The sequence below is a fragment of the Dendropsophus ebraccatus genome, chromosome 10 (genome assembly GCF_027789765.1).
Source record: "Dendropsophus ebraccatus isolate aDenEbr1 chromosome 10, aDenEbr1.pat, whole genome shotgun sequence".
NCBI classification, from domain to species: domain Eukaryota; kingdom Metazoa; phylum Chordata; class Amphibia; order Anura; family Hylidae; genus Dendropsophus; species Dendropsophus ebraccatus.
Window position 1 is genome coordinate 45,657,024 of NC_091463.1, and position 27,809 is coordinate 45,684,832.

Sequence of the window (27,809 nt, forward strand, 5' to 3'; positions counted from 1 at the left end):
AACATCATATTGTAAAGAGCAAATCATGTTGTAAAGAGGAAAAGGAAGTTAAAGGGTTATCCAGTGCCACAAAAACATGGTCACTTTCTTCCAGAGAAAGCACCATAGAATATCGGTGCCCTAACTTTGCACCACCCCTCAGTCCCTCCTCCCCACCCTCTTCATCATTTCCAAATTCCATTTGGAATCCCACCTGCTATCTATTTTAATGGAAGGGCTCGTGCGTCTCCATTCAATGAATTAACATAATTGACATGTCAATGCTTTGAGCAAAGAGGCGCAGAGGGCGGAGGCGCGCAAGGCCTCCCATTGAAAGAGATAGCAGGAGGGATTTGGCGCGGAGTCTGCAGGCAGTGATTCCAAGCAGGATTTTTGGTGCCAATTCCGTAGTGTGAACAGGCCCTTAAACAGTGTCTGGCAGCAGAATAAATCTAATTGACAATGACACTTATTCTGCTGCCAGACATGGTTTTAGGACAGGCCACCTAAAGCAACCTGAAAGATGACTCAAAGATGACTCACATCGCGACGTCTGATAGAAACGCCAGTAAGGCGCGAAGCAGCTGTCACGTCTTCAGTGATTTGAGTGTTTTGGCGTTCCTACCACCCGATGTATTCATGGATGGCTTTTAATTTGTGATGCAAGAATAAAGAAGAATTCGATTTTACAGGGTGAGTGCGCTCCTTTCCCTTCCATTCTGTGTGATCATATGCAGGTTACACAGATTCTCTAATGTTATATTTTTTTTTTTATGAAATCCCTTTTTTTGGCAATTATTAATAAAATGAGCCTATTGTGACGCTTATAATGGTTTTATTTTTTACCTATGGGGCTGTATGAGATGTCATTTTTTCCGCCATGATCTCTAGTTTTTATTAATACCATATTTGTGAATATCGGACGTTTTGATCACTTATTAATTTTTTTTTTTTATGGATAATGTAACATAAAATCGGTAATCCGCGCACATTGTTCCCACTTTTCGTCTACGCCGTTCACAATAACGCTTGTTATATTTTAATAGATCGGACAATTACGCACGCTAAGGTATATTATATGTTGTGCAGGCTCAGTGAAGCAGATCGCTGGTCGGACCACACGGAGGAAGGTGAGAGACCTCCGGCGGTCTGTTTCAACTATCAGGACCCCCGCAGTCACACTGCAGGGGTCCCGATCGGTAAGTGACAGGGGACTCCCCCTGTCACTTACACTTAAACGCTGCGGCCGCGCCACGATCGCGGCGTTCAAGGATTTAATGACACGCTGCAGCGCGATCGCTGCAGCCTGTCATTAACGGTAAGGTGCCGGCTGCTGATTGCAGCTGGCCCCCACCTGCTATGAAGTGCGCTCCGCTCCGGAGCGCGCTTCATAGCGGGAGAAACACCCAGGACGTACAGTTACGTCCAGGGTCGTCTGGTGACAGACTTCCATGACGTAACTGTACGTCCAGGGTCGTCTAGGGGTTAAAAGAGTACTCCAGCAAAAATCTTTTTCTTTCAAATGAACTGGTTTTAGAAAATTATATAGATTTGTAACGATTTAAAAATCTCCAGTCTACCAGTACTTATCAGCTAATGTATGTCCTGCAGGAAGTGGTGTATTCTTTCCAGTCTGACACTGTGCTCTCTGCTGCCATCCCTGTCCGAGACAGGAACTGTCCAGAGCAGGAGAGGTGACAGCAGAGAGTACTCTGACTGAAAAGAATACACCACTTCCTGCAGGACATACAGCAGCTGCTAAGTATGGAAAGATTTGAGAATTTTAAATGGAAGTAAGTTACAAATCTATATAACTTTCTGAAATCAGCTGATTTGAAAGAAAAATTATTTTAGCTGAATAACCTCTTTAAGTAATTTTCATTGTCTGTTGGTGGTCTTTTCAGGAGTCTTGTCTCCCTCCCAACTGTATCTTTTGTATTGCATCATTTTCAAGAAAGATCACTTTGATGTGCAACAGATATGTGCATATGCTGTCTCTTTGTTTGGTGAAGTTTGATATTTGTATGCATAGGCATAGCACTCTAGCACCTGTCTTTCTGTATCTTGATCCTGTGCATGTCACATATGTCAATGATATTGTGTCACACCCAATGCGCTACATCCATTTAGCCCGGGAAGCAGCCGTGCAGGTGCATGGATAACGATCTGGCAGGAGTATTTTTTCTGGCATGCTGCAACCACCTACTGTAACTGATTGGACTTTAGGGCCTCAGTAGTGTGTATATACATCTCATCTTCACAGTATGTCAATCATCTCCTGATGAAGCAGGTGCAAAATCTTACCTCCCAACATTTTGGACGGCCAAAGAGGGACACTTGTGGTTTATTCTAGAAAATTTTACAGACATTTCTTTTTCATTCAAGGGTGCATTCACACATCCAGGATCTGCTGCAGATTGATGCATTTAGTTACATCGATATCTGCAAATCTGAAGCAGATCTTGTATGTGTGGATGCATCCTTAGGTCCCAGTCACACATCAGTAACCTTGTCTGTAATTACGGACGCACAATGGCTTAATCATTTTGTTGCAGCATGGATCATGTCTCCAAATGGATCCAAAGTCTGTATCTGTTAAAGGAGCAGTAATGTCACATGATTCATCTGACTATAACAATTTTAGGATCCAACTTGCACAACATGATGGAATAATATGCAGGTTTAGGTCTATTGTACAGTAAGAAGTTTTTTGCAGCATAACACATGTAGTTGGGCATGGCCATACATTTTCTGGTCACTAGGTGGTGCTATTGTACCATTTCTCATGTTTGTAGCTAGTTAGGCATTGCACTTAAACTTTTTCTACATCCATACAATTTTTGCTCCTTACCAGTGCCTACCCATATCTTATCTATGTTTTAATATTGGTTGTTATTTATGTCTTTATTATGTATTAATAAAGAGTAGTTTATGATATTTTAGCAAGTCGTGTAATTTCTCAAAGTGGGTTTAGGTGTTTTTGATCATACACAGGTACTGTGGGTTGGATCCATTGTCAGTGCAGCCCAAAGCCTCTGCTAGACCTACGGGAGCGGTCTGACCGAGTGATTGATTTAGCCTGCCTACAGCAGACTAAAGCAATTGAGTCCCCAGATGAGGGATCAATGCAGTACATAAGTACTGCATTGATCTCTGTAAGCAATCAAGTTGTTATTCACAGAAGTCCCCCACTGCCCTACAAATTGTTGGGAAAAAAAAGTTATGTTTAGTTTATAAACACATAGGTTGTATATTAATCACAGCCGTTGTTGCACATCAGCAACAACGGCCGTGATTAATACACAAGTTACGTAGTGTGAACATGCCTAAGGCTGCAATCACACATACGTAGATTTAGCAAAATGCGCCGACTTTAACTCCACCCTTAAAAAAATTAATATTATAATTGAATTTTCATATGAATTTTATATATGTTTCTCATTAATGTAGCTTATGTTCCATCAATCTAAGCCCCTTATTTATAACAACCAGAAAAACATTTTCTCACATACATTTAGTCTCCTCCATATATCAGTAATAAAGCACTGGCCCTATTAGATTGGGCCAGCGGTCGGGGAGAAGTTGGCGATCCCTATTTGGCAGTAAGGGGGGGGGGGGGGTAGAGAATCTGTGCTGTTTTTTTACTGTATGCTGGATGATTATATATGAGCAGCAGTGTAATGTGAAGATATCCTGTGTAATATAGAGGAGGAGGACAAGTCATATTTAGTGTAGCAGGAAACTCTGTCCTCCATGTGGTGTTTTCGCTCTGGGAGAAGATTGTGTGTTTTTCTTCAGTGTGCTATAACTGCAGCAGGCTGTGTGTGTGTGTTTGTGTGTGCGCTATGGCTACAGCAGGCTGTATGTTTCTGCGCTATGGCTGCAGCAGGCTGAATGTGTGTGTGTGCGCGCTATGGCCGCAGCAGCCTGAATGTGTGTGTCTGCGCTATGGCTGCAGCAAGCTGCATGCATATGTGTTAAGGAGAAAGAGAGACGTATTTTAGGGGTATTCTGGGCAACACTGAAAAATCCAAATCCACTCTTAAACAAAGGCAAATTTTCCCATAAGAAATCACTGAAATCACCATCTAGTCTAGTTTTGAGTTGTTTAGGACATGGTGGCTGAAGACTAGCTACATCCACTGCGCACACACACACGAGAATATGCTATATATCTTTGCCTTTCTGTTGGAGGGGGGGGGGGCAAGCACACAGCACGAACCGATGAGTAGCATTCAAAGAGCTCCCAGACCCCGCAGGCTGTCACCTCCAAGGTTCTGGTTAAGGGCCCTATTACACTGGATAATTATCGTGCGAAAAATTGTAATATCGTTCGGGATAGGTGAATAGGACTTCTTTTTTATGTTCTCCCAGCCCAAAAATTTTTGCCCAGGTGCTGGACAAGATGTTCCAAGTAAAACCCCCTTAAAAGACAAGGGAGCACTGCCTCCGCCTGGAGGAAAAAAAGGCTTAATCTCCAGAGGTGACAAGCCTTCTTTACCATGAGAATAGTGAATCTGTGGAACAGTCTACCCCTGGATCTGGTCACAGCAAAACAGTGGAGGCTTCACAACAGGCTTAGGTTATGTTCTTAGAACAAAATAACATAAATGCATATGTATAGAATCTACCCATCATCCGTCCCCTCCTTGGTTGAACATAAAGGACATGTGGGGGGGTTTTCAACGGTACTATGTAACTACGAGCAAAAATTAATATAAGACACTGTCTTATTTTCGGGGAAACAGGGTATAAAGTGAATAGAGTTGAATTGTAATATCACACACAGCCTGAAGACAGGGGAGGTGCTGTTTTAGCAGGAAAGCAGCTGTGCATTTTCTAATCCTGGATAACCTCTTTAATCCTCTGTGGATTTGATTCTGCATATTTTAGGTATTAATATTAATTAAATCAACAGCATCAAATCCAAAGTAGGAAATCCGCAATGCAATATGCATTAACATACCTGCAGATTTTGGCAGACAAGTGATGGGAAAATATAAACTGATCGCCATTTGTAAACGTTTACTATCTTTCTTTGAAAGAGACATCTTATCTTGAAAACATTGGTTTGTTGGATTAATTTATTTTTTTTTACAGTACACAAGATGTGAGCCGCAGTAATCTTTCAATACCTAACTGATAGGCCTCTGATCAAGGCTACACACTACTTTTGACTTGAATTTGGATGTGCCACTTTAGAATATCTATCTAATGAGCAATGTGGGTAGCACAACACAAAGGATAAAGTTTTATTCCAGAGATGTTTGCATGTAGACTTGGGATTTTGATCATGGTCCACTCTCCAGCTAAATGAAAAATACACTTTTGCACTCCCAGATAAAATGGGGCAAAAAAACCTGTGATTTATTCCATCAAATGCCAAACAAAAAGATGCAACTTTTCTGCTACATCACACTTTTCAACTGAAACTGTAGATTTACCAACCATATTTACTGAAAGTTTATTTCAAGCATTTACTACTTTTTTTAGCAAAGAATTTTTTTTCCGATCTTTCCCTCAACTAACTTCAGACTGTATCCCAAGTTCTTGTGTTTAGTTTCTTGGGGTAACTTCACACAAAACGTATCCACAGCAGATAATTTCGCAGCAAAATCTGCTGCGGATACTTGCCCATTCACTTCAGTGAGCTGACATACGCACAGTGGGATTGTCTTCCTGCTGCCAGTATGTCAAACATACCACCGGTAACCCCTGGGTTCACCCTGCCGGAGCAGGGACCCGGTACAGTATGTTCCCAGGCCGCAGGGGTTAATGGCACCGAGTTTGACATACTCGCAGTGGGTATGTCAGCCCATTGAAGTGAATGGGCAAGTATCCGCAGCAAGAAATCTGCTGCGGATACGCTACACGTGAAGCTACCCTTATATATAAAAAAAAAATATATATATATAATAATAACTTTCTTATTTAGGCCTTTAACTTCACTGAGAGAGGAGCAAATATTTAAAAACCCGCACGGAAACACCTTAATGATGGCAGCTACTACAGTAGGACTAAATGCAAAACTGCAAAAAGTCTTTTTTAACGTCCCATTGATTGTACCCAGTGAGGAGGTGGAGTACACCCCTACACCCCCACGCGGATGTTGGGCTGCTGCAATCACCAGGCCGGGTGTATTGCCCCTGGAACCTCATCTCTCAGCAGCAGAACCTGAAACAGCCTGCGCAGGTCCTGGTGGATATGCCAGAGGATCCACACCTGAAACTTGATCCCGGCCTCCACAATGTTCACCCAGCATGAGTCAGGGCCAGCATCCCTGGCCACAAGCACTTATCCATGTGTTGGTGGTTAAGTGGTTCTGCCAAGTAGATTTGCTCTTAGAGAGGGATCTGGGTGTACTTATATAGATAATAGACTACAGAATGGCACACAATGTCAGTCAGCTGCTTCTAAGGCCAGCAGGATATTGTCATGCATTAAAACAGGCATGGACTCTCGGGACAGGGATATAATATTACCGCTTTATAAAGCTTTGGTGTGGCCTCATCTGGAGTATGCTGTCCAGTTCTGGAACCCGATTCATAAAAAGGATGTTCTAGAGCTGGAGAGGGTACAAAGACGGGCAACTAAACTAATAAGGGGAATGGAGGATCTTAGTTATGAGGAGAGATTAAAAGAATTACATTTGTTTAGTCTGGAGAAAAGACGTATAAGAGGAGATATAATTTATTTAAATATATAAATGGCCCCTACAAGAAATACAGGGTAAAGATTTTCCAGGTAAAAAGCCTTCAAAAGACAAGAGGGCACTGCCTCCGCCTGGAGAAAAAGGGTTCAATCTTGATAAACATGTGTCTTTTTTCAACCATACTAACTATATGTAAATAACTATGTTTTTCAGGGCATGGGTGATGTTACATGTCACATTCTGGTGTAAGGCTGGGACAGCACAACGGCAAAAGGGATGGCGGTCACCATGAGGCTGTGGAATGCGTCAGTTTTCCTAGGCCTATTTACCTCTTGTACCCCTTGCAGACAATGCCCAACTTACTATGAAATGCTGATGTTTCCCAATTACAGGCGGCTATTACTAAAGTTTTGTGGCACGGGGAATGGCCCCACACAGCGTAATATTAGCTTGTATAATTTGATGGTATTGTTTAGGCACATTAGAGATTGGATATTGTCCACATCACGACTTTGCAATCTGCATTTCCATCAAGGTGCTAGATCTTGGTTACCAAGCTATACACAGCTTGATAATTGTGCAGTCCTTGTTTAGATGTAAAATAATTATGAAATGTCACATTTTATTTTTCTCCCTTTTCTGGGCAGCTGGCACTCCCCTTCATAAGACCCATGTGACCCAAATTAGCAGGATATACCTGTGCTCACATGTCAGTACCTCATGTCTTTCCCATTCTGTCTGCAGCAGTGGTGGTGAGTGCAATACCACATTCATACTTGTGTTGTTTGGGGTCAGCCTTCTCCGCTGGTGGTGCTGGCTGGGTTTTGGGTTTGGTCCTGTGACATTGGGGTTGCAGGGCCATTCCATGGCCTCCCTTCCCTGCATGTGCACGCTTTGCAGGGTTGGCAGTCGCTGACCGACACAGTTTGGAGTTAGCGTAGGGACCTGTGTGAACCAGGAGACCATCACATACATGGGGCAATATGGTTTGATCAAATTATATACCAACATCCTGGCGTTGGTTTTTAAAAATAGCCGAGAGGCTTTAGTGTCAGCCATAGGTGCATAGGTGTGAGGTGCAGCAGCTCCTTTCTCTCCATGTCGTAATTAAGAGATGTACTTACCTGTTCAGGATCCCAAGGGGCCCTTCAGTCTTGTTCCTGTGTTTTCTAATAACCGCAGCTACCTCATGGACTTCTGCCAAGGTGCAAAGGCAGCCTGCCACTTCAGAGACGGGTTTGGAAGTGCCTTAAGCAGCAGCATTGAGGGGAGAACACAGGAACAAGGCAGCAGGACAGATAAGTTTATTTTTTTCTTTACGCTAGCTTAAGCCGCTGGACGTGCATCACTATTACATGCAGCAATGTACGGCCAGCAGTCAATTGTTTCTTCGGCTGATCTTTGTCTTTATTACTCTGAGCAATACTCAGCAATATTTGGCAGATTCAGTCTCCATGTTATAGGGCTCTTAGCCTGCTCTCTGCATTACTACATTACTACATTCAGGGTAACTGCCCATTTACCCTGAAGTATATGCAAAAGTCAGACTCTACGAGATACCATAGCAGCCCGGAAATCCATTACAAAACTATTTAAATTACCCTTCTCCTTATCTAAATATCTAAAGGCATTTAAAGACATCAATAGCAGTTCATGCAGCAGCAGGCTGGGGCTAACTCAGGGAAAAGTTTTACCTACCCCCGCATCAGATATTACCAGCTGTAACCGTTGCTAGAGCCGAGTAAGAAATTTTTTTGCAACTTGAAAAGAATGGTAAATTAGATTCCTTTCTGGGCTCTAGGGAGTACAGTGGTACTTTGGTTTAAGAGCGTTTTGGTTTAAAAGCTCACAGTTTTTCAAAATTGTGACTTGGTTTAAGAGCATTGCTTTGGTTTAAGAGCTCCCTGTACTGGGTGGGAGGGGTAGCGAGGGAGGGGCATGGTCTGCATAAAGGGGTCTACAGCCCTGTACTCTGACCCAGGAAGTCTTCCTCACCTTCTAAATCATATCAGATCCACTTCAGGCTGGGGCTTACATCAGGGGACAGGACTGTGGAGGTAATCTCTTCATAGCTGTTACCTCTCTCTCCCCGGACAGAGAGTGCTGCATGTATGTGCCCACATCTGCCCTGCTCATTCCTTCATGCTCCCTGCAGTCTCTGTCAGCCCTTGTGTTTCCCCATCATGTCCATTACTGTACAGTAACTTATAATATCACATATTTTGCTGTTTCTGAATATTTGTTTCAACTGTTTTACATGTTATTCAGAATAATAAATCATTATTTTTGGGGTGTGGAACCAATTGTCTACATATCACTGATTTCTTATGGGAAAATTTGCTTTGGTTTAAGAGTGGATTTGGATTACAAGCACGGTCCGGAACAAATTATGCTCGTAATCCAAGGCACCACTGTATATTAAATCTTAGTCAGATTTATACAGACAGCCTAAAGGAGAAGTCCAATGAAAATAAAAATAATTAAAAAAAAAAAATCTCTGGCAGGCATGGGGTGCAGGAACATAAAGAATGTATAGTTACCCATCCCCGTGCTCTCCACTCTCTGACAGCCTCCAGATGGAATTTTCTCCTGGCTTCCTGGTATGTCACTGCCCTGGCTCCTGCAGCTGCAATATCACAGCCACTGTTAGGGATTGGGAAAGCAGAACTGTGGGGGAACAGGGTTGGGTGCGTATACATTCTTTATGTTTTCCCCCCCCCCCACAAAGGGGGAACTCCAGATAAGGAAAACTTTTTTCTCTTAAAAGTACATTAAAAGTTATATGGATGTGTCTATATAATGTATTACCATATCTGTGCGGTTCTGCCACGCTGGTAGCTGATAGAAATCCAGGAAGTGAAGAAAATGGCCTCTGTGCCAATCCACATTGTCTCCTGCACCACTGCTCTCCCACCTTAGGAGACAGATTACATACCTCTGTCTCACATTGTGTGTGTTTGCTGAGCACAGGCTGATAATGCAGACAGGGCAGGGCATGTCACAGGCGGCTTGGCTGGATCCCCTAATCCTCTAAGTAATTCAACATCTCTGACCAGCCTCTTTAGCCTTTAGCATACATCTGAGCAGGCAAGGAGCGAAAGAAGCAACTGCTGCAACTTCACTGTGCAAAAGTCTTCAGTGAAATTATTAACATATTTTTCATTGCAGTACTACAGCATCTTCACAAAAATGGTGCAGTAACACAATGAAATGATGCTAAACGGCACAGGAGGGTCAGAGCCAGCACTGCTAATCCCACCTGGACAAAAAACAAGGCATACATAGTATATCCCTTGTAAGATAATAAATATTGGATAAAGCCCTTATTGTGGGGCTCAAGGTCAAAAACAAAAGATGCTTGATCAAAAAAAATTAATTAAAAAAGTTCTTTACCTTATTCCAATATCAGCGTGATAGGTAGTAACAGTGTGCGGTGGGGTTACAGGTAGAGAATACAGTGATGCATGGTGTTACAGGTAGAGAATACAGCATGCTGTGCGGAGGGGGGGGGGACAATGAAATTATAAAATACTGCAAATAATTCAGCAACACAATGAAACGGGCATAGGCAGGGTGGGGGACTGATAAGGAAATGCAATGCAGCAATAGGGTGGGTTTACACTACGGAATTCTCGCAGATAAACTCCGCGGAATTCCGTCGGCTGTCCGCGTGTACGGCTGCGCGCCTTTCCGCTGGCTCCATAGACACCATTCTATGGGCCGGCGTATTTCGCTATCCGCCAAATAAACTGACATGTCACTTCTTTCGGTGGATAGTGGGATACACCGGCCCATAGAATGGAGCCGGCGGAAAGGCGCACAGCCGTGCGTGCGGACATACTGCGGAATTCCGCGGAGTTTATCCGCGAGAATTCCTCAGTATGAACCCAACCATACTGTGCACAACTGCTCAACCAGGAAGTACAGCTACAAAATAAAAACACCCAAAGCAAATGGATTTTTGGTAGTTATAAAACTGGGTTTGACAGGTAAGCAATGCTATATGCTTCTGCAGCAGGTTTATTTTTTTACCTCTACCTAGAGTTCCCCTTTAACCCTTAGAGGACCGGGCCAATTTCAATTCTTGCTTTTTCATTTTTTCCTCCTTGTGCTTAAAAGTCCATAGCAGTTGCATTTTTTCACCTAGAAACCCACATGAGCCCTTATTTTTTGCTCCACTAATTGTACTTTGCAATGACAGGCTGAATTTGTTCATAAAGTGCACTGCAAAAAACAGGAAAAAATTAAATGTGTGGTGAAATTGAAAAAAAACCCAAAAAAAACCACATTTTTTTTATTTTGAGGGGTTTTTGTTTGTACGCCGTTTGCCCTGGGGTAAAACTGACTTGTTATATAAGTTCCTCAAGTCATTACGATTACAACAATATGTAATATGTATAACTTTTATTTTATGTGATGGCTTGTAAAAAAAATTAAAACAATTGTTAACAAATATACGTTCCTTAAAATCGCTCTATTCCCATGCTTTTATTCTTTGGTGTATGGGGCTGTGTGAGATGTCATTTTTTGCGCCATGATATGTACTTTCTATCAGTACCTTGATTGCGCATGTGCGAGTTTTTGATCGCTTTTTATTACCATTTTTCTGGATTTGATGCGACCAAAAATGCGCAATTTTGCACTTTGGGATTTTTTGGCGCTTACGCCCTTTACTGTGCGAGATCAGGAATGTGATAAAATATATTTTGGGCGATTACGCACGCGGGGATACCAAACATGTTTATTTATAACATGGGAAAAGGGGGGGTGATTCAAACTTATTAGGGGAGGGGGCTTTTTTTTATTAATAATAACACTTTTTTACACTTATACTAGTATAAGCACACTGATCTCTCATTGAGATCTATGCAGTATAGTTATACTGCATAGATCAATGAGATCGGCACTCTATTGCTTTCGGCTGCTGCAGCCGAAAACAACCGAGTGCCGAGCTGGGATCAGCGCCATTACGGCGCAGACCCCGGACGGGTAAAGACACGAGGTTCGCCCCTCCACGATCGTATGGCGGGGGGCGTTCCCCCCACTAGACACCAGGGAATCGGCTGCAAGTAGTAATCAGATGCAGCTGTCAACTTTGACAGCTGCATCTGATTACTTTATTAGCGGTCACGGCAATTGGACCTTGCCCGCTAATAGCCGAGGTCCCGGGCTACAAGCGGCACGTGGGACCGCGGTAGTGCGGCTCCGCTCTGAACACCCCTAGGCGGCCCAGGGCGTACGGGTACCGTTTAAAGCTTTATACAGGAGAAAATGAAGTTTTATTCCCCTGTGCACTTGGAGGGCATGATTGACAGTCAGAGAGGCTCTATAACATGTCAAAAGTTTTTACAAATGACAGGTACACTTTATTAGAAAAAAAATTTTTAATTGAAATTGAAACCACTCAGGTTTTAGCAGGCCATGAGGGCAGGATAAAAGAAATGTGTATTTGTAAAGTACAAATCTGAACATAGTCATTGGCAGACTAAGGGTCCTCTTACACAGGCTGATTATTGGCAAAGAGCATCACTAAAGATGCTTCTGCAGCCGATAATCGATTAGTAGAAAGAAGGCAGCAATCAGCTTTAGACCGGGTAAATGCTGATTATATCTTATGACCTGCTCAAAAAGTTATCTTTATCAGCTCCACATCTCCCTGTGTAGACAGGGTTTTGTGCGTCCGAGAAAGATAAAGGGAAACTGGCAGCATGGAGATACACAGTGGATTACATGGATTACGAGCATAATTCGTTCTGGGACCGTGCTTCTAATTAAAATCCACTCTTAAACCAAAGCATTGAAATGCAGACAAATGGTTCCACACCCCCAAAATAATGATTTTTTTGTTCTGAATATCAGGTAAAACAAATATTTAGAAAGCTGGATATTTCATATTATAAATTACTGTAGAGTTAAGCCAAGCAGCATGTTGTGTATAATGTATAAGTGCACAAGAATGAAAAAACAGCAGCAGTTTGTAGATACAGGATGGAGCTGCAGATCCCTATAATGCAGTAGCGTAGTACAACAGGCTAGAATAGAGAAGCAGGACTGCTGTCAGAGATCTGTGTGGTCACATGATCACAAGGGGGGGGGGGTGTTCAGCATGGACCAATCAGGAAATGAGAATCACAGAGCTCTGCATTAGGACAGTGACAGAAACTTTTCTATACAGTAGTGTGAATGGAGTGCGAGTGCAGGCAGATTAGCATTACTGTGTCTAGCTGAGTGTGAGTGAGTGCAGGCACATTATAGCTGCAATGTGTATAGCTAGGTGTAAGTGCAGGCACATTATAGCAGAAGTGTGTATGGCTGAATGTGAGTGCAGGCACATTATAGCAGGAATAAGGGGATGGGAAACACAAGGGCTGACAGAGACTGCAGGGAGCATGAAGGAATTAGTAGGGCAGATGTGGGCACATAACTGCAGAGCGGGCTTACAGCTATGAAGAGATTACTTCCACAGTCCTTTCCTGTGATGCAAGCCCCAGCCTTAAAGGGGTTATCCAGTGCTACAAAAACATGGCCACTTTCTTTCAGAGACAACACGACTCTTGTCTTCAGTTCAGGTGCGGTTTGCAATTAAGCTCCATTCACTTCAATGGAACGGAGCAGCAAAACCCACCCAAGTTGGAGACAAGAGTGGGGCTGTCTCTGGAAGAAAGTGGCCATGTTTTTGTAGCGCTGGATAACCCCTTTAAGTGGATCTGCCATGATTTGGAAGGTGAGGGAGACTTCCTGGGTCGGAGTACAGGGCTGTAGACTCCGCTATGCAAACCATGCCCCTCCTCCGCTACTCCTCCTACCCAGTACAGGGAGCTCTTAAACCAAAGCAATGCTCTTAAACCAAGTTAAAATTTTGAAAAACTGTGAGCTCTTTTTGCAAAGCGCTCTCAATCCAAGTTACTCTTAAACCAAGCTACCACTGTATATCCATGCTGTCAGTTTCCAGATAACAAGTAGCAGTCTATACATACTAGCCATGCTGCTTGTGATCCATCTTCTGGTTCTCCAGTCCTCTGGCCACTGCTGGAGCTTCACACTGCCGCCTCCTCCAGAATTATTGACAGCCGGATGAGGCAGGGCCTAAAGATACAAACGGCGAGAGAACCGGAGAGCGAAAGAACAGGATCACAAGCAGCAGTAATCAGCATTTTAAAATTTTCCCTTAAAAAAAACCAAAAATGTGGGGGAGGGGGAGAGGGGGGACACAGACTTTGATGCCTGCTGGGGAATGGCTTAGAGAAGCCTGCTTGGACAAATAATGACTTCCTCAGCCAGAGGGGGTGTGGGCATTTTTAAGGGTAACAGAGGAGACACTGTTACGGGAGGGGGGGGGGATAATAACATGCAAACCCCTCTAAATGGCACACAGATACTCCAGTTGTTCAATGCAGACACATAGAATTATCTGCTGCCTTTAAAATGCTTGGACACATTTATCTCGAATGCAACTGATGAGGCAGTACTGTCAACTGGTAAATCTTTCAGACAAAAAGGATAAAGCACATCAATATGGGGAGTGGCATTAGCACACATCCTTCTTGCTGTACGACACAAATGACAATTTGGCAAAACTACTCCAGATCCAGAAAATAATAAAATATTTTTAGTGGTCTGTGAAAACATGTTAAATGATGAATGATGAAAATGATAGAAAACAATTAGGCAAAGATGACCATTTTAACCCTTACCGCTAGTCTACCATCCTTGAATAAAATTGGAGCGGATTCTGTTCCCGTTCCATTCACAGCAGGTCCTGGCTGTCAGTGATAGTCAAGAACCTGCTGCAACTGCGAAGACCCAAGCCAGGCTTGGATCGCAGCAGTTAACTCTATAGATGTTGCAATCAATGCGATCGAAGGATCTATAGGGCAGGACAGAGAGAGTTCTCTTTGTGTCCATAATCTGGGCTATGCAAAGCAAGAACATAGCCCCGTCCCTGAGGCCGGCAGCCTCACAGCTACGGTGGCTGCTATGTCTTTCAATGGGAGGCCTCGAGCACCTCCACTCTCCGCATCTTTCCACTGAAAGAATTGACATGTCAATTCTTTGAGTAGAGGCACGTGAGGCCTTCCATTGAAAGACATAGCAGACGGCATTTGGTGTGGGCAGGGGTTCCGAGCCGAATCTCTGCACCAATTCCGTAGTGTGAACGGGCCCTTATCCATTACCCACGCACTAATGGTGCGTTTACACAGACAGATTTACCTGACAGATCTTTGAAGCCAAAGCCAGGAACAGACTATAAACATGAAACAGGTCATACAGGAAAGACAGGGATCTATCCTCTTTTTAAATCCATTCCTGGCTTTGGCTTCAAAAATCTGTCAGATAAATCTCTGTGTAAACGCACCATAGGCCATACTAATTATTGGCTAACTCAGGAGCTAACACAAAAATCATGGGTAGTCTCGGCTCACCTGTCTGATGTCCCGGATTGTTATTGTAGGTGCACGGATCCCGGGTAGCCAGCCCGCTTGTAACATGCAATCCAAGAGGGAAGGGTGTGGATACAGCACATCCAAAAAATCAAGTCTGTTAAAATATTAACCTTTATTTCATGTTCCTACTAAAAACGTGAGCTCCTGTAACAGGAGTGTGATAGCTAGTCTAGCTATCACACTCCTGTTACAGGAGCTCATGTTTTTAATCGGAACATGAAATAAAGGTTAATATTTTAACAGATTTTAGATTTTTTGGATGTGCTGTATCCACACCCTTCCCTCTTGGATTGCATGTAACTCAGAAGCTATTGGTCCCCAAGCCCCTAATGCATGAACGTTCTAGGCCCGCAACTGCTGATCAACGGACATTGTGACCCGCACAGCACTCTAGGAATCATTCACGTGTCGCGTAGAATTCCCTCTGTACACTGACGGTGTTCTTTGAACCGAACCTGAGAACTCCCAGCATCATAATTATGTATGATGTTGGGATCTCCTTAACAGTTTTAAAGTTCACACTAGTGTAGTGATAAAGATGTGCGGCTGTGTCAGTATAAGAGGAGCTCCCTACAAAACACCAGGGTGGCCCCTGGTGTTTCCCTATTTATGTTCCAATACTCGCAACCGAGTGGGACTTAAGGGGCTATTTATCAGGGTGGTGTGGTGCTCTCCCTATCATGGAGGCACCCCGTGGCAACAGGCTAGTGATATCTGGCTATCCCGTGTTTTGAGACTAGCAACAGAGGCTCCACAGACTCCTGTTTTGCAAACTACATCATAATTAATCACGATGGTGGGAGTTCCCAGGTCCAGAACACCGTCCATGTACAGATGGAATTCTATGGACACGTGAATGTTAGGGTACGGATGTTTCCCCCCACCCTCTCACAGACATTACGAAACCCCCTTGACCACAGCACAAACAATTGCACTGTTGTGCCCGGAAAAGGGCAGTTAGTACATTTTTTCCGGCCTACCTGTCTCTCCTTGCCTGCAACACCAACCAGCAGAAAAATGGCGTCAGGACACCTAACAGTCACTATTAGGCAGGGCTCCAGACTAAAAAATTTACCTGGGAGCCATTGGCTCCTAACCTGAAAAATTTAGGCGCCAAATAGAATATTTGGTTGCCAACATTTTAAACCATGTAAAATTAATGTTATGTTAAATGGGACTTACTGTGTGCAGAGGCCACGGCAGCATCCTCCTCCTTTAGATTCTTTCTTTTCTTAGTTTGAAAACGTTCAACATGGAAACTTGCAACTTGACAACCATATACAGTCTGACTCAGTACTTCAGCTTCACTTGGCTAGCCTTTTAATGAGGCTTACTCTTTTGAACTTGAACTTAAAGGGAACCTGTCGACTCCCGTGCCGGGGTGACAGGCTCCCAACCCCCCTATACTCACCTCATCGCGCCGGGTCCCGCTTCTGAAGATGGCCGGGTCACGGAGATCTCAGCCGCTGCAGCCCGGCGTGCACACTGAGAGATGAGTCCAACGCTCAGAGAATGACGGGGAGAGTCCAGCGCTCCGTCATTCTCTATGAGCGTTGGACTCATCTCTCAGTGTGCGCGTCGGGCTGCAGCGGCTGAGATTTCCGTGACCCGACCATCTTCAGAAGCGGGACCCGGCGCGATAAGGTGAGTATAGGTTCTAACGGGGGGTTGGAAGCCTGTCACCCCGTCACCGGGGGTGACAGGTTCCCTTTAAAAGCTTGCAATAGTCTATACATACTGAGCTAGACTTATGACTGCAGCCATAGTGACCCCCCACAAGATGTATATAAATAGATATATCTCTCACCTAGTGACTAATGCAAGTGACCCCCTACAATACAGACACCTGAGGGGCCCTGATAATAATAATTGTGCATATATCTATCTCCCAGTGTCTGCAGCCAGTTTGCCCTACACTTATAGATGACCCCCTCTACCCCCATTATAGATGCCCCCTCCTCCCCCCCATTATAGATGCCCCCTCTTCTCCCCCCCTTATAAGATACCCCCTCCCCTTATAGATGCCCCCTCTCTCCCCCTTGAAGATGGCCCCTCTTCTCCCCCCATTATAGATGCCCCCCCTTCTCTTCCCCCCCCCCCATTATAGATGCCCCCCCCCCTTTCCTCTATGCTAAGCAGTATTTAAAAAAAACAAACACACAAACTCACCTGACAACCGACTCCCCCGGCGATCCTCTTCTTCTTCAGGCGCTGTCCCCGGCTGATGCGCGGCTGCCAGGAGTGTCCCGTCCTATCCCCGGCAGCGCGGCGCGTCAGTGAGCTCCCTGTACGCCGGGGCTGTGACTTCTGACACAGGAAGCGTCTCTGACGTGCGCTTCCTGTGCCGGAAGTCAGGGCCCCAGGCAGCTCACTGATGCGCCGCGCTGCCGGGGATAGGACGGGACACCCCCGGCAGCCGCGCATCAGCCGGGGGCCCGGACTTAAAGAGACAGAGCGCCGCCGCCGGGGCCAGTCGCAAATGGCGCCCAGATTAATAAATCTGGGCGCCATTTGCAAAATGTCAGTCGCATTGGCGACCATTTTGGTCGCCATCTGGAGCCCTGTTAGGGTATATGCACACTGAGTAATTCTCACAGAAAACTCCATGCAGAATCCACCGCTCACCCCTGCGCGCTCCAGCTTCCCTCTACGACGGCTTTATAGACTCCATTCTATGGTCGGGCAGATTCCGCTGTCCACCCAAAGTAATGACATGTCATTTCTTAGGGCAGACGACAGAATCAGCCGGAGCATATAATAGAGCCTATGTGATGGGGGAACATCAAGTGGGAGCGAGCGGCAGATTCCGCATGCAGTTTTCCGTGAGAATTACTCTGTGTGCATAGACCCTTATACAGCGAGGTGATATGTTCCACCTGATTGCTAGAGCAACACAGCAGAAGTTAGAGGATGTACCACCAGGTACATCCTCTTTAATCTGAACCAACGGATCAAACAGCGCCGTCACGGGGAAGCCGATGCCGCGGTCCGTTTCTCGGACCGCGGCCCAGTTCTCGTGCACGGCGCCGTGCACCGGAGCCGGACGGTGCCCAAGCACTGGTCAGCCCCCAGTGGGAGGGAATTCCCTCCCCTCTATGACACGGCTCCATTCATTCTAATGGAGCCGCGTCATACAGGGGAGGGAATTCTCTGGTGGTACATCCTCTTCAAGTTTGCTGATTGGCTGCCAAGCTTTCAGCTTAGCAGCCTTTCAAAAAACTTTACTGCTCGAACTGCGAACTTTTCACCGTTTGTGATCAGGATTGTAATACCGAACACGCAGGATCGGGCACGAATCCGCTCATCACTAGTCCTTACATGTCTATTTTAGTAAGTACTTGCAAATCCCACAAAACTATAATCCTCGAAATGTTTCATTAGATTCAATTTTACTATTGCTTTCTTGTGTATTTTGCATTAGTATTATTTTAACTCAATAGCTGAGGTGGGAAATAAACAGAGAAACAGTATGAAAAAAACAACAATTATAGACATGTAGATTATTAACAGATTCTTTTTTTGGATTTCAAATGAAAGAAACAGATTGATAATAAATGATTTATTAACCTGACTTTTTATAGTAACCATGAAACATACAGATAATCTGACAAACAATTCAGACAATAGAGTAAATGGGCACAAAAAAATAAAACATAGCCCAAGCAATTAAAAGTTCCGAGGTGTTTCTGTCACAAGTCTTTTTAACTAAAAGCAATATGTCATAAATATAAAAGTATATGCAATCAGAGACGTAGTTGGGCCTTGTTACAAAAGCAGAGTTTAAGGCCCCCCTCTTCCACCTCTGTACAAATACACAGCGCCAACCCTGGCCTTTGCTTCTTCCAGCTGCATTGCTGGGTCTCTTAAAGGAAACTTGTTGCTCATTCTACCAGTGATGTGCCCATGCTCTCTAGTGTGACTTATTCATAAGCTGCCATTTGATGGCTTTCTGCCTATAATGGCCAGGCAGCCGCCGCTCACAGATACACTAGCCTGCAGAGCATATTCATATCATTGGTTGGATCAGTGCACCCTGCAGCTCAGAAACAGGATTATAGGAGAAGGAATGCAAGAAACAAAGAGACACCACACTTAAACCAGTGTCCCTGTCACTACTGTACACTGCCTGCAGATATAGTAGCAGAAAACGTCTGACACATCCCCCAAAAGCCATGGGTCTGGTGCCATATCTGTGTACCTGTGTAGTGTACTGAGACTTATATGCAGAGCAGGCGGCACATAATCTCTAATGCCTGACATTTCGGCCACCTTTGCCGTTGTTGTGTCCCATAAACTTAATGATGCTGTATTAATGGCACAACTTGTCAGAGGGACCCATCTAGATGCGAACTGTTCGCTCCACAATTGTGCGCTATACTGTATACAGGGCTAAGTGTTTTAACCACCTAGCGTCCCTAATTTCCCTTTTTGGACTAGTGTAATACTTTAAAGCAGGGGTAGGGTACCTTGGCTCTCCAGCTGTTGCAAAGCAAAACTACAACTCCCATCATGCCTGGATAGCAAAAGCATGATGGGAATTGTAGTTTTGCAAGAGCTGGAGAGCCACGGTTCCCTACCTCTGCTTTAAAAGGTATGATGGTATAAAAATATATATATTTTAGATACCCATTAGTGAAAGGCTGCGTCTTAGGGCCCTATTCCACAGGACGATTATCGTTGAGATTATCGTTAAATAGTTCGAATCTAAACGATAATCGTTCGTTTGAATAGCAGTTAATGATTAAGGACCGAACGAAAAATCGTTAATTGTTTAAAGGGGTGCTCCAGCGTGGGGGCACTTTTTTGGGGGGACCGGGGAGGAGGTGGCTGAAATAAAAGACGTCCACTTACCTCCCCGGTTCCAGCGTCGGGTCCCGCATCACGGCGCTCCAGTCCCTGGTTCCCAGCCGCTTCGGGGTGTCTGACGCAGCCCGAGACGCTACGCCTTAGGGCCGCTCAGTGAAGGAGGTAGGATCCGTTTAATGTCCGTTCGGATCCCGCCTCCTTCAATGAGTGGCTGAGCGGCCCTGAGACGTAGCGTCTCGGGTGGCGTCAGACACCCGGAAGCGGCCGGGGACCGGGCACCGGAGCGCCGTGATGCGGGACCCGCCGCTAGAACCAGGGAGGTAAGTGGACGTCTTGTATTTCAGCCACCTCCTCCCCGATCCCCCCAAAAAAGTGCCCCCACGCTGGATAACCCCTTTAATAAGACCTGGACCTATTTTTATCGTTGCTCGTTCGCATTGAATAAGATGTCGTTCGGTCGTTCGCAGTAGTGACGAACACAATAGCTACAACAAGATGACCGCAAGAACGATCATAAGTAATGATTATCGTTCCATGTAAATGGGTAAACGATTTCAGGTCTTTAGGATCGTTTATCGTTAACGATTATGCGAACGATAATCGTCCCTGTGATATAGGGCCCTTAAAGTGGGGCCTTACAATGTATAAGGAATTATTTGTGTATGATAATTTGGGGGTCACACAAAGCGTACAATACATATATTCAGCATAAATGGCCTCAGAAAACGCTTTGTGAGCGTGCCAAGTCTATCGCCTTTATTTATTTGTCCTGGAGAAAAAAAGTAAGTCTTTCCTACTACAACTAGTAACATAAAGCTTCGCAAACTAGGACCCAAAGAAAAAAAAAACAAAAAAAAACACAGTTAAGAAATACCCTTCCCCCTTCCAAAAGGACAAAAGGTTTCCCAGGATCATTCCTCCCTGGGCACTACTAATAAACTATGGGTAATATACAATGCTATGGCGTTTCTTTGAGACTGCTAGGTAAACTCTTCTGTCCCATTGCTCTATTATGTACGACCAGGAACAATAGGATTCTCTTAAAAAATAAACTGCAGAAAACATTTCAAAATTGTTCACACTTTTCTTGGACAGAAAAGTGTAGCTATTAGTTTTGTATAAAAGCAAAAACTTTTAAGTCTCTGTATATCATTCTCATGATACAGATCACCTATAACACCCAATCACATAAATATTACCTATGATCAATGGATCATTAAACAGAAAGAATAGTATTTATACCCAGAGAAGTGGAGATAGTAGATACTGCAAAACAATACAAATCAGAGAGGCAAAATACAGCAAATACCACACAAAACACACCCTAAGTAATGGTCAGCTTCATACCTTGGAGATGATCAGAGGACCTCCGTGCTCCAGACCCCCTTGAAGGGTAAATCCCCAAGGTGCTCCCCCCTGTAACTGCACATGGATATACTGCAATGGCTCCAGGAGCCCTTTGGCCACTTCAGGCTCCATACAGATTGTACTCCGCGCCGGCCCTTGTTTACTTTATCACGAAGAACTTTCCCCACTCCGGGCTCTTAAGGATAAAAAGCAATAAAATGTGCCGGGGTAATGCAAACAAAGCAGACGGCATTCCACAACCGGGAGTCCATAGACTTTCTTCCTAATGACACGGAAATAGGGAAGTGGAGGGGGTGGGAGCAGGGAGTGCACTGCCAGGAGCTACACTAAGGAGGGGAGGGCGGGATTACAGCTCTGAGGGAGAAGAGGACCTTCCAGACAGACTTCTAAGATGGAACAATGTTTCACATCTCTTGTTTGCTTTGGTTTCCAATAATCAATTGTCACAATCCAAGAACTGCTTAGACCCATGTGCGATCAGAGAGAACGGCTGCCATTTATGTACCCCCAAATTACTAGTGTCCCCCCACTGATATGTCACAGGCAGCCCCTCAGATTGGGGACTAGGCAGCTAGAAATGACATGGAGCTGGATATCTGTTGGATGGTCTGTATTAGCCTGTGAGGGTCATAACTACTGCTTGTGGTTCAGATTATGTAAGTTGATGTTCTTTTCTATGTAAGGAGGCCATCATTTTTCTTCAGGCACCGCTTTCTGGAAGATCACTTTAAAAAAAAGTATGTTGTAACTATGTCTTCCTTTTAGCCAGTGAGCCATACCCACTTTTTTGTACACTTGTAAAGGGGTACTCCACTCAGACATAACTTTGGAAATGTTGCTGCCCATGGTGAGACTAACAATTCCTCCCAGACTTGTTATTATCTATTCAGTTTCCTTCCCCCAGTTCTCAGCTGCTGCTTTCTGCTGAAAACACAAAAATCTGTTTGTAATCTGTCTCCTTCCTCCCTTCTGAGACAGTTTATGTAAACAAATCTCTTAGGGTATGTGCACAATGAGGAATAGGCGAGGACTTTGAAGCAGAATCCGCGCTTAATTTCCTGCGGATTTTGCTTGATATTGCTCCCCTAAAATATGAACAGAGAAATGTCCCATTGTGTTCAATGGGATTTCCACTGTTTTGTTCACACAGCAGAATTTTAAAGCAGAATTTTCCGCTGCAGATCCGAAGAATTGACATATTAATTCTTTGGGCTGATTCCACTAGAGAAATCGTATAGAAGTCAATGGGGCTTGAATGCAAAGTTGCAGATAAAGCCAGTCAGGGACTTGTTTACATCAGCAGTCTCAGAAGGGAGGGGGAGGAGGGGAAGACAGAGTGAAAAGCTCACACACAGATTTGTGTGTCTTAGGCAGAAAGCAGCAGCTCAGAACTGTGAGAAAACTGAACAGATAATAACAATTATGGAATAAATTGTTAATTTAATCGTAGGCAGCAACATATCAAAAGTTATATTTGAGTGGAATACCCCATACCCCTTTAAAGGTGAAATTTAAATTAACTAACATGAATCTTTAAAAATAAAGTGGGGGATATATCAAGACATACCCTGGCACGAGCCAGCTGAATACCCCGATCACCAGATGGGCAGGCAGGGGGCGGGGCACTGTACACTGCCATAATATCACTTGCTATCTGCCTGTATACTGCCATAATATCATCTGCTGTGTGCCTGTATACTGTACACTGCCATAATATCACCTGTTGTGTGCCTGCATAATGCCATAATATCCCCTGCTATGTGCCCTATATACTGCTGTAATATCACCTGCTGTGTGCCTACCCCACAAAATGTATAATAGATACAACCCTGAGTCCAGTGAGTTTTTTGTGTTAACTGGGATGCAGGATGACATTCTTCTTTTCCTGCTAATTTCCTTCCAATTTATGGTTTAGGATGCAGGTTCAGGATTCCCCCGGATTTAGTGTATGGAGGAAGGGAGACATTGTTCTGTGGTTTATTTCCACCACTTGTGGCTCTCTATGGGGTGCACATGTATGGCATCATCTTGGTGCTCCCTGCTGCGGCATAGCTGAGCCTGGCAATGGCGCCATATTGGTGCTTCTCCCGACATGTTGTGACAAGAAGTCATAGAGTAACAGTTTTTTTTGTGGAAATGGGAAAGTGGGGGAATGAGAAATATAAGGTCCCCATACACCTTTAATAACTGACTATCGTTTGACCATCAGTTATTATGATGACCCTCCCCAAACAGAGGAAAGTTCAGCGTGGCCGATTTTCCATCTCGCCCATTCCCTATCTCGGCCAACATCATCTGTTGGTGAATGGTAGGGTTACAGATCGAATGGCCAAAGTCTTAGGTGTATGGGGACCTTTTTATGGTCAATGACTCCCGGACCAAGGTATCTTTTACGAATTGGCAAAAAAAGGTACTTCTACCAACTTTCTCAGGGATACTCTTCTGGTCAAACCTCTGGTAGCATTTAGAAGAGCCAGTTCGCTCAAAAATATCTTGGCCCCAGCTAACTCCGCAAATTCAAACATAAGGACCAAACAACCACACACCCCCTATACGAGATCCTGGCAACTTTCAAATGAGGAGTCAAAGGATGCAAATGTTGTGATAACATCACATACACAAACCGCAAGCTTTAAATCCAACATCACTGGTGAACAATTTCTCATCAAGAGTTTTGTCAGCTGCAGCTCTACTTATGTCATATACCTGCTGGACTGCTACTGTGGCCTCCAGAACGTAGGACGCACCATCCAGACACTCCACAATAGAATAAATAAACCAAGCTAATGTTACCAAGGGTTTTCTGCTTCTTGATATGTCATAGAATGCAATAAATCTGCTACCAACTGAATAAATTTCTAAAAATGGGGGTCAAAAATTTCAAACACTATGTAAAAGAGAAAACTATTGGATTTACATATTAAAGACTTTGTGTCCCCAGGGTCTGAGAGAGTATGCAGTAGTGCCTTGGATTACGAACATAATTTGTTCCGGGACCATGCTTGTAATCCAAATCACTCTTAAACCCTAAAAAATTGATATGCAGACAATTGGTTCCACACCCCAAAAATAATGAAATTTTTATTCTGAATAAAAGTTACTGTATGGTATAGCAATCAGCACGTGAAGTATAGTAAGTGCACAAACCTGAAAAAAACAGCAGCAGTTTGTAGATACAGGATAGAACTGCAGATCCCCATAATGCAGTAGCGTAGTACAACAGGCTAGAATAGAAAAACAGGGTCTGTGTGGTCACATGACAGCAATGGGGAAGGGTTTGTGTGTTCAGCATGGACCAGGAAGTGAGAATCACAGAGCTGTGCAGGAGGACAGTGACAGAAACTTAATATACAGCAGTGTGACTGGCTGAGTGTAAGGGCCAGCAGATTATAGTAGCCCTAACATCAAAGCAGGTATACCACCTAACCTGTGTGTTGAACTAGCACTGATGTAACACCATTTCCATCACTAGCTAAGCTGTACTACACTACCAACCACCATAGAAGTGGCGTCACCGCTACCACCTCAGTGCGTGACTGGTAGTACCACACCACAAGCGAGTTTGCTATCTAGGAGTTTTTTTAGGACTAGGTAGTACATAATGTTAGAGACCACAGACAGACAGTCACTGGTGTTTTGTAGGAGTGTGGGGTAATATTAGTATTTAGTATTATTATTACTATTCTTATATGAATAATACTCTTTTTTAATTTTATGATGATCATTGATTTTTCATATATGCTATGCTTGTATATGGATTGTTCACTTATCAATTTATGCATGAATGAATAGTTATTTATTTCCATTTATGCATTTTCACCTTTGGGTTTGTGCAATATATAGTTTTATATGAACTGTCTACATTTTATCGTATCATGTTTTGTGTTATTGCAAAACTAGGGTTCATATGGGCATTATCTGTCTATTATGTTGCCTGTTTTTCTGCTTGTATATGCTTTTCCCCTGACCACACGCCCCAATGCTCATGGTCATGTGACCACTGGGTCCTGAGCTATCTCCTCTATAACAGTGTGATGTGTCTCCCCCTCTCTTATACAACACTACAGCAATATGGGGATTCATCCAGAAGTGCTCTCTCTTGAGTATTTTGATTATATTACATATCTATGACATTGTCTATGTATTTTACTTGTACACTTTGATCTGCCGATTGTCTATCCCTTATTTTATATAGTGCATTGTCTAATTGTCTATTATTTAACATATGCCACCGCCCCCCCACAAAGGATCGAGTTGGCGCCTTTTTTCTGTATGTAAACCTTGCCTGTACTGTAATCTGTATGCACACCTATCTGATAAAGGGAATGCATTTCCGAAAAGCATTATATATATATATATATGTGACTTTTAAATAAATTTGGTTTCTTTACGTTGAGATTGCATTATCGCTGTGGGCACTATGGGACTCCTATACTTTTTTTTTTACTTCATTTGCATGTACTGTACATAATATAACAAATCATTTCAGTCTCCAGTATATACAAGAATCATACACTGGACTGATATTTTTGGGAATATCCACACTCCCCTGGTGCTATTCTGCAGGGATTCCTATTAGCAGACTGGAGATGCCCTTCCTTTTAGTATGCCCTCCCTTTTAGTATGCCCTCCTTTTTGTTCACCATAAATTGACATGTGACCTCATTGTGTTTAAATGGTGTAGTGGATGCTAGGAATGGCAATAATAGGAACAGAAAGGGGGTGTGCTGGGGAAGCAGAAAGAGGAGGGCAGGAGGAGGGGGTCTTTCTGTCTCCATCTGATGTCAGCCTGCCCACCCTCCCTCCTACAGCTGGAAAACGCTTCGTTTGACGAAATAGACACAGAGGCCATACTCCATAAATCATTTACACGATTTATGTAAATCTCCCTAGATATAAGAATGGATCTATGAGGGAATCCTTGCGGCTCTCTGATGATTAGTCAGCAGCACAGCTGGATTTACCTGGAGCATTGCCTTCAAATAATGGATTCTCCTATGCAATAGAGGATTTGTATGTGACAGCTACATGAATGCACAGGAGACAGACCCCAGGAGCGGACAGTGACACCTGCACAGATCAATGAGAAGCTCCCTATCACAGTCATCAGTGCTTGTTGCAGCAGCGTGATTCCTGACGAGCACAAGGTTGACGGCGGGATGTGGTAGACTGCAAGAGGCGAAGGGGATCCATAGTGGACGACTGCTTTCCGAGCTAACAGAGGCAAGTCGTAGAGAAATCCACCCACGGAGGTATGTAGGTGTATAGGAGTAATGTAACAGGTCTGCGCTTATATAGACATGGCATGTGTATAGTGCACAGTACCCGGGACGCGTCTTTTCCTCATGATGTCTTTCATACACTTTCATGGAGATTTGCAGCTTCCAGGACGTGCGTGCTGCAGGTTGTCTCCATGAGACTGATGGCTGGCTCTTCTGACCCTTATTGTCTCGGGGTGTCCTTGCTTTATAGGATGTTTAATTGGTTATTGTGAATACAGACTGACAAGCTTAGAAAGGGGCGAGTGCCTGAGAGCTCGGTGTCACACATTCCCTCAAGTGTACAGCCATTTCTGAGGTTACAGCTAGGCAACCACTTGTTCTGTCTGATGTTACAACAGGCATCTTACAGTCCTTTGCCTCTGAGAGAAGATGTGAAACAGCGCCCCCCTTCACAAATTGGGGAGGATGACAAAGTGCAGGAGTAAAATATCTATCAGCCCAAATGCTGCCTCCTGGAGCTGCAGAAGGGAACTTCCTGAAAGCAAATTCAGTTTCCAGCTACCTCTCCCTGAAGGTGGGTAGTGTGCAAAGCTTAGAGCTACATGGCCGCCTCCTGTTGTGGGATTCCCATTAGGGACATCAGACTCAACTTCCATATTAAAAGGAACTTCTTTGCGGCAGAGTGATGAAGAGACAGATATCTGTCAGTCACAACTCTTAGGGCCCTATTCCACCGGACGATTATCGTTCAGATTATCGTTAAATCGTTCGAATCTAAACGATAATCGTTTGTTTGAATAGCAGTTAACCATTAATGACTGAACGAGAAATTGTTGATCGTTCAATAAGACCTGGACCTATTTTTATTGAATTCGCATTGAATAAGATGTTGTTCGGTCGTTCGCAGTAGTGACGAACGCAATAGCGACGACAAGACGACCGCAAGAACGATCATAAGTAACGATTATCGTTCCATGTAAATGGGTGAACGATTTCAGGTCTTTCGCAATAGCGGTCATTTGGATCGTTTATCGTTAACGATTATGCGAACGATAATCGTCCCATGGAATAGGGCCCTTAGGCTATGTTCACACTCACACACCATTTCGGGAGCCTCATTCTGAACAGTTGACAAGAAGGTTTAAAAAATTGTGTGGGAACATATTTGGGATATTCTAGTGCCCTAAGATTTTTAGATTTTGTTAGGGGAGCAGTAAAAACAAAAGGATACTTCCCTACCTTGGTCACCAGCAGCTCCCATTTCTGTGCCTTCCAGTTACCCTTCTTAATTACTTGTTGCAACTTTAGGCTATGTTCCCACAAAGTTTTTTTGCTCAG

General features: G+C 44.0%; 1 protein-coding gene across 3 annotated transcripts in view; it reads right to left on the reverse strand.

The window, feature by feature from the left end:
* Window positions 1-21,509, reverse strand: part of SHROOM4 (shroom family member 4) — a 75,146-nt gene extending 53,637 nt beyond the window's left edge. For 2 of the 3 annotated variants that reach the window (XM_069986622.1, XM_069986621.1), the window contains exon 1: window positions 21,229-21,509. In XM_069986622.1, coding sequence (XP_069842723.1) covers window positions 21,229-21,360 — 132 coding nt within the window. In that variant the 5' untranslated portion in view covers window positions 21,361-21,509. The remainder of the gene's footprint in view (window positions 1-21,228) is intronic. The other variant, XM_069986624.1, reaches the window with a different exon arrangement.
* Window positions 21,510-27,809: the final 6,300 nt, after the last annotated feature.